The sequence below is a fragment of the Phaseolus vulgaris genome, chromosome 2 (genome assembly GCF_051622355.1).
Source record: "Phaseolus vulgaris cultivar YP4 chromosome 2, ASM5162235v1, whole genome shotgun sequence".
NCBI classification, from domain to species: domain Eukaryota; kingdom Viridiplantae; phylum Streptophyta; class Magnoliopsida; order Fabales; family Fabaceae; genus Phaseolus; species Phaseolus vulgaris.
Genome location: NC_143499.1, coordinates 3,651,982 through 3,668,843, shown reverse-complemented (window position 1 = coordinate 3,668,843; position 16,862 = coordinate 3,651,982). Strand labels below are relative to the sequence as shown.

At 29.6% G+C, this 16,862-nt stretch overlaps 1 protein-coding gene and 1 non-coding gene across 2 annotated transcripts; both read right to left on the bottom strand.

The window, feature by feature from the left end:
- On the bottom strand, positions 1-6,609 carry LOC137810267 (uncharacterized). The gene is made up of 10 exons (XR_016518358.1): positions 5,260-6,609; positions 4,716-4,825; positions 4,564-4,626; positions 4,355-4,441; positions 3,747-3,910; positions 3,200-3,392; positions 2,207-3,001; positions 934-1,551; positions 762-827; positions 1-211 (listed from the first exon to the last, which is right to left on the bottom strand). It is a non-coding gene; the product is annotated as an uncharacterized LOC137810267 (transcript).
- Positions 6,610-9,052: 2,443 nt separating this feature from the next.
- Positions 9,053-11,978, bottom strand: LOC137810266 (porphobilinogen deaminase, chloroplastic). The gene is made up of 5 exons (XM_068611440.2): positions 11,744-11,978; positions 11,174-11,579; positions 10,024-10,230; positions 9,574-9,751; positions 9,053-9,470 (listed from the first exon to the last, which is right to left on the bottom strand). Exons 1-5 carry the CDS (start codon positions 11,911-11,913, stop codon positions 9,358-9,360), a joined length of 1,074 nt encoding a protein of 357 aa, XP_068467541.1. The 5' UTR covers positions 11,914-11,978; the 3' UTR covers positions 9,053-9,357.
- Between the last annotated feature and the right edge of the window lie 4,884 nt (positions 11,979-16,862).

The window sequence follows — 16,862 nt, the reverse complement described above, 5'->3', positions numbered from 1 at the left end:
TGTTTGGAAAAAACTATTTCTTTATTATAATGTAAGAATGCATAATTGAGTGAGTGTAGAACCTTTTCACAACAATAATGCATTGGAATTAAATTCAAGAAAGGTTGTGTGGTACAGTACTCCAATAATTCTCTGAGCAAAGACTAGCTGGAGTGCCAATGATCTGAGACCACACCCATTTTCTCTTCTCCACCAATTCAATTTCTGCCAACTGTCATAAGAGATATTGTCAAAAATATAATAATTATAATGGTTAATAACTTTGGCATTTGATAGAATCTGAAAAAAAATTCATTATCTCTGATATTGGTGGTTAAAAGAAAACTAAAACAGAAAGATTTTTCAAGAATTCTCACAAACAGACAAACATTCATAAATAGTTATTTGAGTTTGAATGTCTTTTAGTCATATGAGTTTGAATGTCTTTCTAATGAGCTTTTTGAGGTATGAGTCCATTATCAACACTTCCTAGCATACAATTGAGTAAAATCTAATTTTATAAACTGATTTTATATAAGGTTGAGTTAGAAGTGTACTTTTTAATAGATAGAAATGCTGCTATATGTTGAAAGGTTTCAGCAATTTAGTGAAGATTGGTAGATGTTAATTTCAAATCATACAACAAAATGCTAACACTCACAGCAAATGGATTGAGCAAAAGAAAGTTATATTTAAGAGGTTAACATGTTATATTCAGACCATATTGTAAAATATGATTTGTCATCAGATAATTGTAAATCTCATTGAATTCAAGTTCTTACCCTGCCATCTCTGAGCTCAAATATGACAGAACCTTTAGAAAATTGAATTGGTCTTGTAGGTGCCACCTGTGTGTATCAGACTCAATCAATACCATGCTATGATGTGTTGTTTTTAGCATTCAATTCCATGTCAGTCATTATACAAATTATGAATTTGGACTGCAATATTTACCTTTGAGTCACATCTAATGTTCATGTCACCAAAGTTGGTTTGGCCCTTCTTCAAGTGTGATGCAGAATCTTTATCACTGCAATCTACTTTCTCTTCTTGGAATCCTCCATGTGAACGTGCTTCAATTTCAACCAGTTTATTTCCCACATAAGGGAAACCACAGTCCTTCCACTTCCATGACTTTTTGTGCATGTATCTAAGGTATACTTTTCCATCAGAACCAGTAAAAAGTAATTGATTGCCTTCAAAGCTTGGACCTGGTGAACCTACAAGTGTTACATCTCTATTGGGTGTTCCATGTTCCACCCAGTTCCATCCATACACTGAGCTCCATTGATACTCAACAAGGCCACCATCTATTGAAATCATGAAGAGGGAACCTGAGAGTGTTTTCAATGATGGTCTTATAACTGTTCCAGGAGACTGTGATAGAACCAAATGCTGAGAATGGTAATGCTCATGCCACAAATCAGTCACTTTGTTATACTGATATAGGTGACCATTTCTTCCAATGACAAATACTATGTTTTTTCTGAACAATTCCTGGTCTAGTATACATGCAACCTTAGCATCTGGAGGGTTTCTGCAATCTTTCCATTTCAACTTCTTCGAAGAAACCTGGGAAAATTTTGTATAATATTTACTTCACCAGTTATTGCAACTTTTGGTGCTGTAATTGATTCTGATGTCGGAGGAATTTATCCCCAAATAATTCTATCCATGTATATGATTGGCAAAAAAAAATTAAATTAAACATAAACTTTGTTTTTTTTTTTTATAAATCTATGCACTTATGTAATACTGCTGCAGGATCAATATTTTCATCGTTTTCTTCTATTCTTCTATCTAACACACTAATACGATATTCACACAAAGATACGAATAATCTCTAAAATGTAGAATAATCTCTAAAATGTAGAAGACGTAGATACGGATCTATATATTATATAATTATAAATTATATAAATTGATTATAAAAATTTATATGTATAAGTACGTTTAAGATTTTTTACCAGAAATATGTTTTTCATGACTGTTTCAAAAATATTTGTGTCTTATAATCATAATAAAAATTTATACAATAAATTTGTGTTTTTAAAAAAATTAATGTATTTATCTTTTTTAAAATTGTGTTAAAACCGTGCTAGAATGATAAGAAATCCAACAAATATTTTTGAATTGGACACTTCACCGACACGAACACGCAATTTAAGAGGAATCACGGACACGCAATTTAAGAAGAGTGAATAGTTATTCTTTAGAGTTTACTTACCACTAACTTCATTAGTCTTCCAGTTTTGCTCACAAAGAAGAGTGTGTCTTCAGTTGTAACCTTCCTTTCTTGGCCTTGTAATCCATCCCAAGGTTGACCTCCATTAACATTTCTTCCTCTCCTCAGAGCTGTGCAATTCCTCCATGCTATCTCCTTGCCTCTTCTTTCTCTAAGGAGCAAACTCCCACTTGTATCAACCATGAATAAGCTTCCATTGTAGTTACTCAATATACCTTTCATTGGTGTAAAGCTCTCATGCCTCAGCCACATCCATGCACTCTCAATGCAAATGTATTCAAGAATCAAACCATCATCTGTTATTAAGAAAAATGACTTCCCCACATCTATCAATCTCAAGCGAAAGTTAGTACTAATCCAGTTATCTGGCACATGATTGTATTCTTCTGAAGATTGAATCAGTCTACCACCTGAAGTACTCAGAGATAAATAATGAATCAGTCCTACCTGTTACAGAACTTACTACTGATTCCTCTGACTCATCTTTTATGCCAGTGAGACAGTTTCTGAGGCCACGTTCTTGTGTGCAGTATTCTGCATTCCATCCCTCACTCTCTGGCACATCTAGTATTGACCAAGCATATTTGGTTGATGATTTCCTTCGGATGTTTTGAGGCTGAGATGGTCCTGAACTTTCACCACCTACTCCTAAAGTATGTAATTCTGCAAGTCTTCCATCATCTAGTGGAAACAGTATTCTGCCAATGTACAATTGTAAGCCTGCTATGCCTCTTGCTGCTTTTGCATGGAGAGGATGCTGGTGACTTTTCCATACTTCTGGAAATTCATTGTTGGAACTGTTAAATTAATGGGCTGTAAAACTTTTTTTTCATTATCAGATGAGATGACTCACCTAATTGTTTTGGAATTTGATATTCAAAGACAAATCCATATTATGAGATGAGATGATTGATCTAATTGTTTTGGAATTCGATACTCAAAGACAAATCCATATTATGAGATGAGATGACTCACCTAATTGTTTTGAAATTTGATATTCAAAGACAAATCCATATGATGTAGTGAAGAATAAGGAAGTGGAGGATGTTTCAGCTGATTCATCTTGTAGAGCTGGTGTAATAGATGTTAAATTTTGATCTTGAGGTTTTCCATGAACTACCCATTTCCACTTCCTTTGATGGAACCTTCTCTCTACCAAAGTGCCTTCCTGTATGATCAACCAAGTATTTTAGAAAATGGTGTCCTCCTAGATGGATAAGAATAAATTCATCAAAAAGCAATGTTACCCCTGTACAAGCCAAGCTAAGCATGTTCAAGTGATGTGCAAAAGCCATTGGATTTTTAAAAAAAAATCATATTTGATACAATGGTTCAGCTTTACACAGAATTGACAACAATATAGTTTCTCCTTGGTCACTTTTTTCTTCCACCAAGTTCCATTAGACAAACTATTTAAAGAGGGAATTTTTCACATTTTATGATGTTGTTAAGAGAAGAAGTCTTGGTGGCACTTTTTTCTGAAAATGATTACAACGTTCATAAAATACTTGTACAAACAGACCTTTGTTAAAAGGAACAGAGATTCTGAATGATCATCACTCAATCCTTGGAAACTGCACCCTTTAGATGACATCAGAGGAGCAGCTTGTGATGTTTTATCTTGCCATATGTGTCTCTTCCATGATGGTTTTGACTTTGTCATATTCATAAAGATCTCCAGCAGAACTACAGCCCCACATCATTTGTTAAGTTTGTCAGAAGCCAAAGATTAAGGGTGCTTTTTGATTCTCATTAAAAGAAATGACCTCAAAAGAGAGTAATGACTTATAATGCTTTCTAAGCCTTTATAGTTATTTAGTGCAACAAAGCCTTCTACTACTGTATTTAAAGGCATGACACTCATTAGAGATCCTTCATGAAATGTGATATGATTCAAACGCTCTACCTATCCAGAGAAAGAGGAAAAATCCAAGGATTTTACATAGTACTTTTGATCGAAAAATTGATCTGATTTTGTTCTTACTTTTCGTTCAATGATGAAATGGATCAGATTCTACAGGATCAAACCTTGTAGGAATTAAGGAATTATGAAAGAAAAGAAAAAAAAAAGTAAATAAAAATGCAGACAAAATGTGCCTCAAGCAACACATACACACACAAACCACTCACCTTATGGCGTATACTACTTCTCTTCTTGAAGCAGCATCTGCTATTGCAGCTACATTTGCTCTAGCTGGTTGGCCATGATTTATCCATCTGTTCTATATTGTCAAGATTGAGGTAAAATTAGCAATACCTTTGAATCCATTTATTAAAGGATAAAGAGTTTAGAATTTAACATTCTAGTTACTAATATTTTCACCAAAACTGAGTTTTACCTCGGGGGCTCAACCCAAGCAAGTTCTACCAGTGTTCCATTCTTTGTACAGAAATAAGCTCTCCTGCTCCACAATGTAACAACACAACAGACTATGCTTTAGCAATGCTCATGGTGTATATGTTTGATCTCAGAAAGTAAAATTTCACTTACTGTCCATCACGTGAAGCAACTCCAGACTTTATCAAAAGATTTTTCTCAGGACAAGTAGCTGTGAAGTCAACCCAAACTGGTTCTGAACTTTCACTGTGTTGCCCTCGTAGCTGCAAAGCAAAATCCATGAGACAAGGCCAATTGTTGCAGTTCCAATTTCCAACAAATTACAGAGTATCCCTTCATTTATTACATTTGAATACTTATCCAAGAGTTGAATCTTAACATAACAGGCTATGCATAAAGTTGTGTTAGATTGAATTGCATAGTATTACATGCAAGTGCACATGTATCTGAAAATGGAGAAATTATTACATGGTCTGAAGATACGGGTAGCTAATTTCATGTGACACACATTACAAAAATTTTGTCATAAATTAAAAAATGTAGATACGAGATAGTCATAGCCAAGGCCACATAGTTCCTCTCTGCGTAATAATTTCTCAAAATTAGAGTTGATATGCTCAATGCTTGGTGTGTCAGTGTTTAAGGTTTCATTGCATACACAGCAATTCATGTATCTTCTAACTTTATGGATGATTACCTGATATAATTTCCCTGCTTCTGATAGAGCAAGAATCGTCTGATTGATGACAAGAACTGATACGGCATTTCCTGCTGATACAGGCAAGTCATGAGAGACAATCACCCATTCCATTCCATTCCAAAACCTCTCATAGATAGACCCACTTACACCAGTGACCCACACAGATGTCTCAGATATTTTAGTCAAGGAAATTTTCTTCCTCTGAACCAGAACCACATCCTCTGATTCCATTTTACTATCCTTATTTTCATCACTTGTCTTTTGCTCATCAAGTTTGTCTTCAAGCTCCAACACTTTTTGTTTCTCAGTCTGAAGTATTGACCCCACTTTTCTACAGTCACCGTTAACCCAAGAGAGGAGATCATAGGGCAGTTTTGCCTCAACCCATCTTTCTGTTTGTTCACTGAACACCCAAAACTTATCTGTTTTCTGCTCAAATCGTTGATTGCTTTGTTGGAAATTTTGATATGGGCACCACGAAGCACAAATCACAACTATAAAGAAGCAGGTGAAAGACAAGAGTACGATGGCATATATCAGATGGAATATTGACATGGTGATGTTGTCATTGGAAACCAAGCCACACAAAGAGCAAAGATAAACCAAGCCACACTTAAAATATAAAGACTTGTGTTGTAAGTTGCTCTAAGGACAAGTTCTGTTCTTTTTGAAGTACCATGCACCCCAAATGGACCATTTTCTTAAAAGCTTCGAATATCACTATTATCTGCTCATAAATAACCAAACTTCATGGAAAATACTGTTGTCATGGTCCCCAAGAATAAGAGAATTTATTATGTGAGATATGAACTTGATAAGTAACCATGACGAGAAGAGAAGAGAAAGTGAAGGTTAACCACTACTATTCTTATCGGGCCTAGAAACAACTTCTTTCATCTGAAGCGCTTCTCGATCTTCTATTTTGGTTTGTGCTTTCGACTTACTAATCCTCTAGTTTGGGTTTAGGCTTGGACTTGAACGTATCTTGTGGACTCTCATTTCATTAGACTTGGTCAACTGGATTTCTCGATCTTTAGTCTCAATATCCTCTTACGGATGCGTGTGTAACTCTAATGATTCCCATAATAAAGTCATAATTCATTTTATCTTATCATTAACAACCTCTACAATCATCACTACCACTAAATAATAGGCAGAACATACATGGCCTCAGTTTCTCAGCTTTGGAGGTAATTATTGATATCAAAGTGGTGGAAGTGTCTTTCACCAGATGCTTTCATTACTTTTCAAATATTGACTTTCCTTTCAATCGTTTATACATGCTATGCTATTTCCATTTCATAACTCTCATTTGATGTCCACCGATATCTCTTTCTATCAAAACATGAACTCAGATACTTGGTTTGTTTATCTTTAGAATTCAATGCATATGAAGTATTAATGATTTTTTTAAGAAAAGGATGTATTTTACAAGAAAAATGAACACTACTATTACTGATAGTGATGTACTTCAAAGTTTGTGGCGTTTATATTTTGATGATTATCTTGGTTTACGTGCATCACTGTGAAGAATAGTGGTGAAACATTTGTTAAGATTCTTGATTCGGACCAAAAGTTGGTATGACGCAGCTGCTACTTTATGAATACTGTGATCAGTGGTTGTGCTTCCATTTAAATAGTCTCCTCTGCTATTCTACTTTTGGCCTCCATCACTATAAAGTCATCAAAATGTCTTATCAGAATCAGTAGGGGTTGTTCTTTTAGCCACTCAAAAATGCCACCAATTTTCTTTTGAACCAATTCGCCAAGAAAAAAGGACATGAATAATAAAGATTTAAGATTTATTTACATAAATATATGTTTCAATTTTTTTTAACATAAAATGTTTCTTCGTTATTTATGTAATTATAATAAAAATTTATATAATAAATTTGAATTTTTAAAAAATTAATGTATTTTTTTTTAATTATATTATAATCATCTTAAAATTGTTTAAAATTCAATAAATATTTTTTGAATTGGACACGTCACCGACACGTATTTTATGAGTGACGTACGAGTGTCGATATTCAATACATATATCCAACACGGACATACCATTTAAAATGAATGTTCGAGACACATACCATGGAACACATCACCATTCACAACTCACTCCTCTACATTCAATCAGACTTTGTTTCAAGAAGGAGGAAGAGGAAAAGATAAGAAAAGAAGAGAAAGAAAGTGAAAAAAAAATGATGTTTTTGATTAAAGGAGAGAGTAGAAAGTGAAAAAAGTTTTGTAAATTGATGTAATAGAAAAAAGTTGATTGTATATTAATATATTTAGAAACAAATTCTAAAAAAGTTCTTTCACAATTTTGTTTGAACTTGATACTAATATTTTTTTTAATTCAATACTGTTTTAAAAAATCTAAAATATTACACTATATTTTCGAAGTTTATCAAATGGGTCTTTAATCTAAAGATTTTATAAAATGGTGAATAGGATGAAAGCATGGCTAATTCTCCCTCCAGTGGAACAATTGTGATATGCATCTATCAATTTAAGTTACTTTTTTTTGGATTTTTTTATCTAGAATGAGAAAAAAAAAACTTTCAGATCTTAGTGTTTAGAAAATATTTTTGTGTGTCCAAATAAGACTGCGGATGGTCGTATCCAGAAGTTACATCTCAGTTCTGGATTTACATATATAGAATTATCTTATTTATGTATCCAGAAAATTAAAGATAAAATAGATATTTTAGGTGGAGGTATTGAATACAAATCACAATTGATCTGGAAAATTAGCATGAAAGCATTAGTCTTTAGTTGTTGTGATGTGTAGATAAGAGCTTGTTGTTCAACAACAAAGACATTGGTATGGTGATGATTGGCTATGTTATGTAATTCATACTCACCAAAATTATTTTAGGATTACAATAAATAGCGGATTTCAATACTTTTTATAATTGCATGCTTATTGTGTAAGGAACCAGATAATTGCTTGCTTAACGTAGAAGGAAGCGAATAATTGTTTATGAAAAAAAGTTTTATTGAACATGTGTAGATATAAGAATTATAATATCTTACCAAAACTTAATTATTGTCATCAAAAGTATTTTCATTTCTTTCTTGTCAAACAAAAGTTACAAGTTTATCTCGATAATTAGCACTGTTTTTAATTGTCACTATCTCAAAATATTTCATTTCTTTACCTATTAAAAATAGTTCATCACTTTGATCATTCATAAATATTGGCCCATTTTAAAGGCTTCTGATTTCATTAATATGCTTAATATATAATTTTTAATTTAAAACATCTTATATTTTTAAGGACTTCTCAATAACATATTCAGCAGAGGGTTTAACTCAATTGATTGTGCAGAATGTATAAATTATTGTAAAATTTTGTACACATTGTAAATTATTGAGCATAACTTATTTTTAAAATAAATAAAATTGGTCAGCCGAAGTATAAAAGTTACATTTTTCCGTTCACATATTTTTAAATCCAAAAATTAATTTTAATTTAGAATTGTACAATTTAAAAATTATTTTTTTAAGAAAAAAAAAACTTCTAAGTTATATAATTCAGAAACCTTATTTAAGAAAAAAAATTACTTTCGAATTGTGTAATCAATAAAAAAAAAAAAAGATATCCAAAATATACAATCTGAAATACACTTTAAATTTGCGGATTACACAATCCAAAATGACAATCCAATCTGAAAGACACTTTAAATTTTTGAATTACACAGTTCAAAATGTCAAAAGGAGAATTTGCATATTAAGACGAAAATATGGAGGTGGTGGAAGAAATATCCTCACTCTTTTAACAATATAATTACAGTTGCCAAATTCCATGTTAACCATTTTATTTCAAAGTGGCTTGTAAACAAGGAAATATAAAATATTGGAGAATTTGAGGAACACCCGGGGTGTTGTTTAGCATGAACTCTCGAAAGTCCACTATCGTGGAAATTATACAAACTACCTAAATATCTGTCACTATCCTCAAAATACAACAATTTGACCCTAAGGTCCACTTTCCCAAACTCAATTGAACAATCAATCTACTCTAAAGCTACAAAACGTCAAAGAATGATCATCCAGGGAAGCAATTACCGAAAGTTGACCATCAAACCTTAATTAACTACTGAAGAAGTTAGGTCCTGCCCGAGACAGAAGCTCCTTGCCAGCATCCTTACCCATCTCAATCATATCTTCAACAGCATATGGACCAACCCTGGTGGTCTCTAGTACTGCACAGAGGAAATTGCAGGCAAGCTTAGAGAAAAGTTACTTGTGAAGGATTAAAAACTATGCAGAGTCAAATAACACAAATATATGAGTAGATGTTCCTACCACTGGTTCCATCCGGGGAAGCAACCAATCCTCTAAACAAACAATTGCCATCCTCGTTTCTGCAAGCATATCCTGCAATAGGAGTTCTGCAAGACCCATCCAAAGTCTGAAGAAAGGCCCTTTCACAGACCACTGCTAGTCTTGTTTCATCATGATTCAGCGAAGCAATGTATTCTGCCTGATGAAATCAATCAACCAAAAGTCATAAATATGGAGAATCTGAAATGAGTGAATAATGCAAGGTGCAATGTAAATATGTATTATTTTTATCCAATTGAGTTAAAATGCTTCTGATTCTTAATATAAATCAATCTTTTTCTGATTTGAGAATGAATTTGTTGCAATTAATTATGCACACACATATGATCTTACATGGCACTATTAACCCCTGCCCTACCCCTAAAAATCAGCAGGTCTGATAAGATTGAGCACTAAATTTTAATCACTTACCATTTTATCGTCATTACTTCTACAGGCTATTCCAATAGCACCTTGGGCAACAGCTGGAAGCATATCCTCGATTGATAGGATTGAAGTTACATTTTCTGTCATACTTAAGCGTTTGAGCCCAGCTAATGCTAATAGTGTAGCTTGGACAACCCCATCACTGAGTTTTCTTAACCTTGTTTGGACATTGCCCCGGAAATTTTCTTGCACCTGAGACATAAAATTCCAGAACAATTTATCAGAGATCTAGAAAATTAAATTTCATAAATGAAGTAGCACAAGACCAATTAAACAACATGGACAGAAAAAAGGAAATGTTTAAAAAAACAGCAAAAAATGCCCATTTGAATCTGCAAGAGAATAAAGACTATAACTTTCTAAAAAGGCTAAATTTTAAAGACACAGACAATGATCATAACCCTAGAGTAAGGCTCACAAGGATGACATGTTGCCTGTTACTTAGTAGTCACAACCATAATTTGTTAGTCCAAGTCAACAAGGTATTATTAACATGCCATGTTAACAAGGTGTTAACATGGGCATACTAATGATTATCTACTACATTCTAGCATCCACAAATGATTTCAATATGACATTACATTATTTGATCACAAATCACAATGCATAACTGACATCAGCTGTAAAATATATATTAATGTAGGAAGTGATACAAGTTCACTTTACATACTTTCATAAGCATTTTAAAAAATTGATATCTATAACAATACATAAAAGGTATGTGCAATTTTGGCGTACACACTTTTGTGTTCTATTTTATCCCTATAACTACACTCTTCAAACTACCATTAGCTAATTGCATTATGCAAGCTACCCATTTCTATTATTTAACTTCTTTTATTTTTTTAAATGTGGACAAGCACAAAGTGCTTCTTTTCAACTGGTGTGATTAGGCTTCACCGTACACAATACTAACACGACCATTTGTCAATCTGCTTTTCTATGTTATCTTAAAAATAGATATTGAAACTTCAAATGACTTCCCATTAACCATAATTTTCTATCTTTTTACATTATATTGCTAATGTATGTAACAACAACTTTCATAACATCCTGCGGTCAGAAAAGCTAATTAAGCAAAACAAATGTAGGAAATAACAATTCTTTATAATGAGTAAAAAGATCACTAACTTACATTAAGAGATGGATATCTGTGGAGTATCTGTGACTTTCTTCGTAGCGAAGCAGTACCAATAACACTTCCAGGGGGAAGATCAGCTAACGAAGAAGCACTCAAGGATATAAATGCATCTCTAACATCCTCTCGCGGAAGGTTACATGGCAGAATTGTTTTATCAGGTAAGTAAGTGGGAACATCCTTCATTGAATGAACAGCAATGTCGATTTCACTGTTTAACAGTGCTTCATCAATTTCTTTTGTGAACAAACCTTTCCCACCTATGTCTGCAAGTGGTTGTGAGAGGATCTTGTCACCTGTTGTCTTGATTATCACAATCTGAATAGCCCCCTCTTCAGCTAAATCTGGGTGTGACGCCATGAGTTTGTCTCTGGTCTCATGTGCTTGCGCCAGAGCTAGTGGACTGCTCTACACATGAAAAAAACATATAAGAACGACCCAATTTCATGGTAGGACTCTGAAAATGAAAATCTTCGCTACACGTTTACAGAAGAACCCTAGAAAATATAGCGAAGCCCAATTGGAAGATAGGGTTTGCGAAAAAGGGAAAATGGGGAAAAGGAATACCTTCCCCTGGTGCCAATTCTGATGAGAGCAACCTTGGTTTGCGGCTCGACGGCAATGGAAGCCTTGACGCGGTGAAGCCTTGTGTGGCATTTGGAAGACGGAGACGGCGGCGCCGGTGGCCGCGGAAGGAGAGGGCACGCGCTGTGGAGCGTGGATGAAAGAGTATTCATGTCAAAGATAAGAGAAAGAGAAGAAGAGCGAATTGTTGAGTGTTGTGATAGAGTGTGATATGATAAGATAAAGTTCATATGCATTAATAAAATATTATTTTCTTTTCGGAAATTACACGCTTTATTATTTTAATTCGCTGCATAATAATATGTTCCAACAACCCTGTTACCATGGTTAAGAGAAATATTATGTATATTCAAAATAATACTGAATAAAAATTTAAATAACTGAAATTAATATATATATATATATATAAAATAATCACTTATGGACAAACTTCACAGTAGGTTTTATAAAGTTATATTTAAAGTTCTTCTTTTAATATAATATCAGAGTTATCTAAGACACATCTTAATCTTAATAAATGTTTGTTAAATTTATTAAGTCAGATTATCTATTGAATATCTATAATATATAATTTTATACACGAGTTGGAGAATTTTGATATGAGAAGATTGTGTTGAAAATTTTATATTAACAACAAATAAGAACATTTCAAAACATATTAGTGAGTGAATTATTAATTAGTAGTAAATTTTTTTATAAAAATTCATATAATTATTTAATATGTGAATGTATTATAACTTTGGCTTCGTTTCAAAACTTTCAATACCAAAAAATATATAAAGAAATTGTTTCAATTTAATCACGGGTAATTTGGGATAGGAACAAATTTTTTAGATGCATGATGGATAATATGGTAAATAAAGTAAAATATTTTAAAAAACCTTTACTATCTTTATAGGATTAAGAACAAAATATTCCTACAAATACGACTAATAGTTAAATGTTAATATTATGAATATACATAAACTAATTTATATTATTATTATTATTATTATTATTATATATAGTTATGTCTCTTTGTAGGAAAACAACATTAGTTTTTCTTTTAATGATTTTATCTCATCATATATAAAAATCATCAAACATGTTTAATTTAGTTCAATTGATGATGGTTGTATATTGGTATAAATAAATACAATCGAACATTTTTTTAATTATTTTCCATGTGATAGAGATATAAATATGCTACCAATGTCACTATAAATTAAGATAGAGACATACATATCTTATAAATAAATTATGCTACCACTTTTTTAAGTCACAAATAAGGTAACTAGTCAAATACTAAAAAGCTCTTATACAAAACAAATATAACATAACACAATAATAACTTTGAAAAGATTAAGGCACAAATAAGTTATTGCTAACAAAAATAACTTTAATAAAATCAAATTATTTTAATGATAAAAAATAAATTAAAATGTGAAAATTTAATATTTATTGTTTTAAAAACATATTAATAGATTGTTATGTTAAAAAAAATTACTAATAATATTATATTTTTATATTCTACAAAATTTAATAGATTCATTTAAAAATACTCAAATTTATAATCCACTACTTTCAAGTCAACCTAATTGACAACAAAATCAGAGCATAGATTTTCTTGAAAAATATACATTTTTTAAACATTCAATAAAATAAAAAAATTAAATAAAAAAAGTAATTAAAAATATTTAAATTTAGGAAAAACTTAAAACTTAATTAATTTTTTTTACAAATTCAATGTTACACTTTATAATTGGTTTTCTAGAAAGTCGAAGTTGATACAAATAAATTATCTAACACTTTACATTATTTAAATATAGGTTCGGTAAACATAAATTATATAACACTTTTCCTTTTTATATAGAAATAATAATATATTTATAAACTATCATATCAGGTTATGTTTTAAGTAATTATCCAAGGTGCAAAATAACAACAGATAGTTTTATTTCACTTCCAAAATAATTAAAAAATTAAATAAAAATGTAATTATTTTCAATAAGACTGGTTCATAATAAATGTATTTTTTTCAAACTAAGAAATTGTAGAAATATACTTTTTAAAGATACTTTTCGACATCATTGGATTATTCTATGTAGTAAAAACACGAACACTAATACAACATGGACACAGACACACGAAAATACTTATAATCTCTAAAATGTAGGACATGGAGACGGGTAAATTCCCTATCTAGCATCATTTACACTTTTATTTCCCTAACTAGCACCTTTTTGTTTTTATTTTCCTGTCTAACACTCTTTTGTTTTTATTTCCCTATATAACACCCTTTTATTTTTTATTTCCCTATATAGCACAATTTCAAAAATAAATTATTATTTTTTTTATAATTTTAATTTTGAATGCATTAAAAAATAAATATTTTTAATGTTTAAAATAGTTAGAAATATAATTAATGAATAAAGAAATGTGTTTTTACAAAATAAAAATAAAAAAGTAATAAATTTAAAATGTTTAGTTTAAAAAATATTTTTTTAAGAATGAATAAAATAAAAAATTAAACTCTACAACAACATAAAAGTTGAATATATAAACATAAATTAATATTTTTTATTATTATTATTGATGATGTAATTATGTTAATTTCAAGTAAAAAATACAGGACATAATTATAAAAAAACAAAGTTAAATAAGAACTAATATGGACATAAAAGAACAACATGATAGGAAAAAAAATGTTCATATTGTCAAACATCAAGACACACATAAAGAATTTGTTCCAACACTACTGGATTGTGCACTTCTCGTCATTAATTATGTTTCATTTCGCACAAACTATTTAATGTACCATTGAAAAAAATATTAAATGAATTATTATATTTCATTTATTTTCATTTTTATGATCAACATATACTTATTTAATATCGTTTTATATCTCTTATATTTATCTTATTTGGATTTATTTTTATATTTATCTTAATTTGTTTTGCCTTTATTTTATATCTTTTATGTTTTTAATTATTATTTTTTTCTACCATTTTTTTTTTATTGTTGCTGTTTTTATTTTCTATACTTTTTTTTCATTTTTTGCTTCTCATTTTTAAGCATTAAGTGTAACATTTGCATTAGTTTTTCTTTTAGTATTTTGCATTTAGGATAGACACTTCAATATTACCGGTGTATCCACTATTAATTAATAATAATTGACTTTGGTTTTTTTGTAATTATGTCATGTATTTTTTACTTGAAATTAACATGATTACATTATCAATAATAATAAAAATAAATAGTAATTTATGTTTATAGATTCAACAAACTTTTATGTTGTTATAGGGTTTAATTTTTTATTTTCTTCATTCTAAAAAAATAATTTTAAACTAAACATTTTAATTTTTTTATTTTATTTTATAAAAACTCATTTCTTTATTCATTAATTATATTTCTAACTATTTTAAACATTAAAAATATTTAATTTTTAATACATTCAAAATTAAAATTATCAAAAAATAAATAAATTATTATGTATTCATTTATTTTTGAAATGATGCTAGATAGGGAAATAAAAAATAAAAGGGTGCTAGATAGAGAAATAAAAACAAAAGGATGCTAGACAGGGAAATAAAAACAAAAGGGTGCTAGTTAGGGAAATAAAAGTCTAAATGGTGCTAGATGGGAAATTTACCTCACAGAGACCCAAATTTATATATTATATAATTGTGAGTTATAGAAATTGACAATAAAATTTTATGTGTATAAATATGTTTCAAATTTGTTCTAGCATAAAGATGTTTTTCATAGTTGGTTCAAAAATATTTGTTCCTTATTTTTATAGATTTATTTCTTATTTTCATAACCATAATAAAAATTTATACAATAAGTTTGAGTTTTTAGAAAATTAATGTATTTATTTTTTTTAAAATTTGTTAAAATGTGTTAGAACCGTGTTAAAATTATCAAAATTCAACAAATATTTTTTGAATTTGACACTTTACTACTGTGTCTTACAAGTATCGGTGTCTGATGTCGAACACACGCCATTTAAGAGGAGTTTGAGCGATTATTAATGATTTAATTTGTTTAATTTACTCATTTAAATCAACTCAATTTAATTTAAAAATAAGACTTGTTCCATTCATTGGATTCTCTTATTGCATCACCATAGTTCCAATAACATTTTTTGCAAAACTAATAAAAATAATAATTAAAAATTAGTACCTTTAAAGGAAATAAAATTTGAAAATATTTATCACAGTTTAGGCGGTAAAATATTACCGTCATTGTTATTTTAAAATTTTAGATTGATATATTTTGTCAATGTTAAATTTTTTATTATTAATATATTTTCTAAATTTTCGTATACTGATTAATTAACAAAAGTGTATCATACAATAACAAAATTTTGATGATGGTTTCTAATTATCATTGATGAGGTATCATCGGAAATTAAATAATATATGTAATTGACATTTTTAATAACAAGTTGCAGTTAACAATATGAAAGCATAAATCAATAATATATAACTGTGAAATAATATAGTGAAATGAAATATTTAAAACTATTGTAAATGTAAAGGCTCAATAAATTTAAAACATAAAATTCATAAGTGAAAAATAAACTTAAAATATGAAGTGTAGAAATTATTGTAAAATCATGTAGTTTAATGTGTTGTGAAAATTGATAAAATAAGTTGCTTATGTTCATCCAACATAATATTTATATTGAATTTAAAATGAAAAAAAATTATTTAATGTAATATAAAACCAGTTTATACATTCAATATTAAATAAAACAAAATAAATATATTCACTCAACGATTCAATATACAAACAATTATACACAGAAAAATTATGAAATTTTGACCTCAAATAATAAAAATAATGATATTTTTAAGAACAAATTGTTATCGTTTATAATTTTTTTTTTAATTCTTGACAATGATTTTGTGAAAAACTACCACAGTTTATTGCTTTTAACAACAATCCAAAATTATAAATCAACTGTCATTGTAAATTTTAATTTATCTACAACTTTCATCACATTTCTTAAGACAATAATTTTAAAATAATCGTGAATCAAGCATGATATTCAAATTTTAATATTTAATCATTAAGTTATATACAATTTCATAAAATTTCAACTAAACTTAACAAA

Coding starts and splice junctions, on each gene's coding strand:
- LOC137810266 (XM_068611440.2), bottom strand. CDS start 11,913: ATGAATACTCTTTCATCCACGCTCCACAGCGCGTGCCCTCTCCTTCCG. Junction 11,580..11,743: donor AGAATTGGCACCAGGGGAAG/GTATTCCTTTTC, acceptor TGTGTAGAGCAG/TCCACTAGCTCTGGCGCAAG. Junction 9,471..9,573: donor TTCCCCGGATGGAACCAGTG/GTAGGAACATCT, acceptor TCCTCTGTGCAG/TACTAGAGACCACCAGGGTT.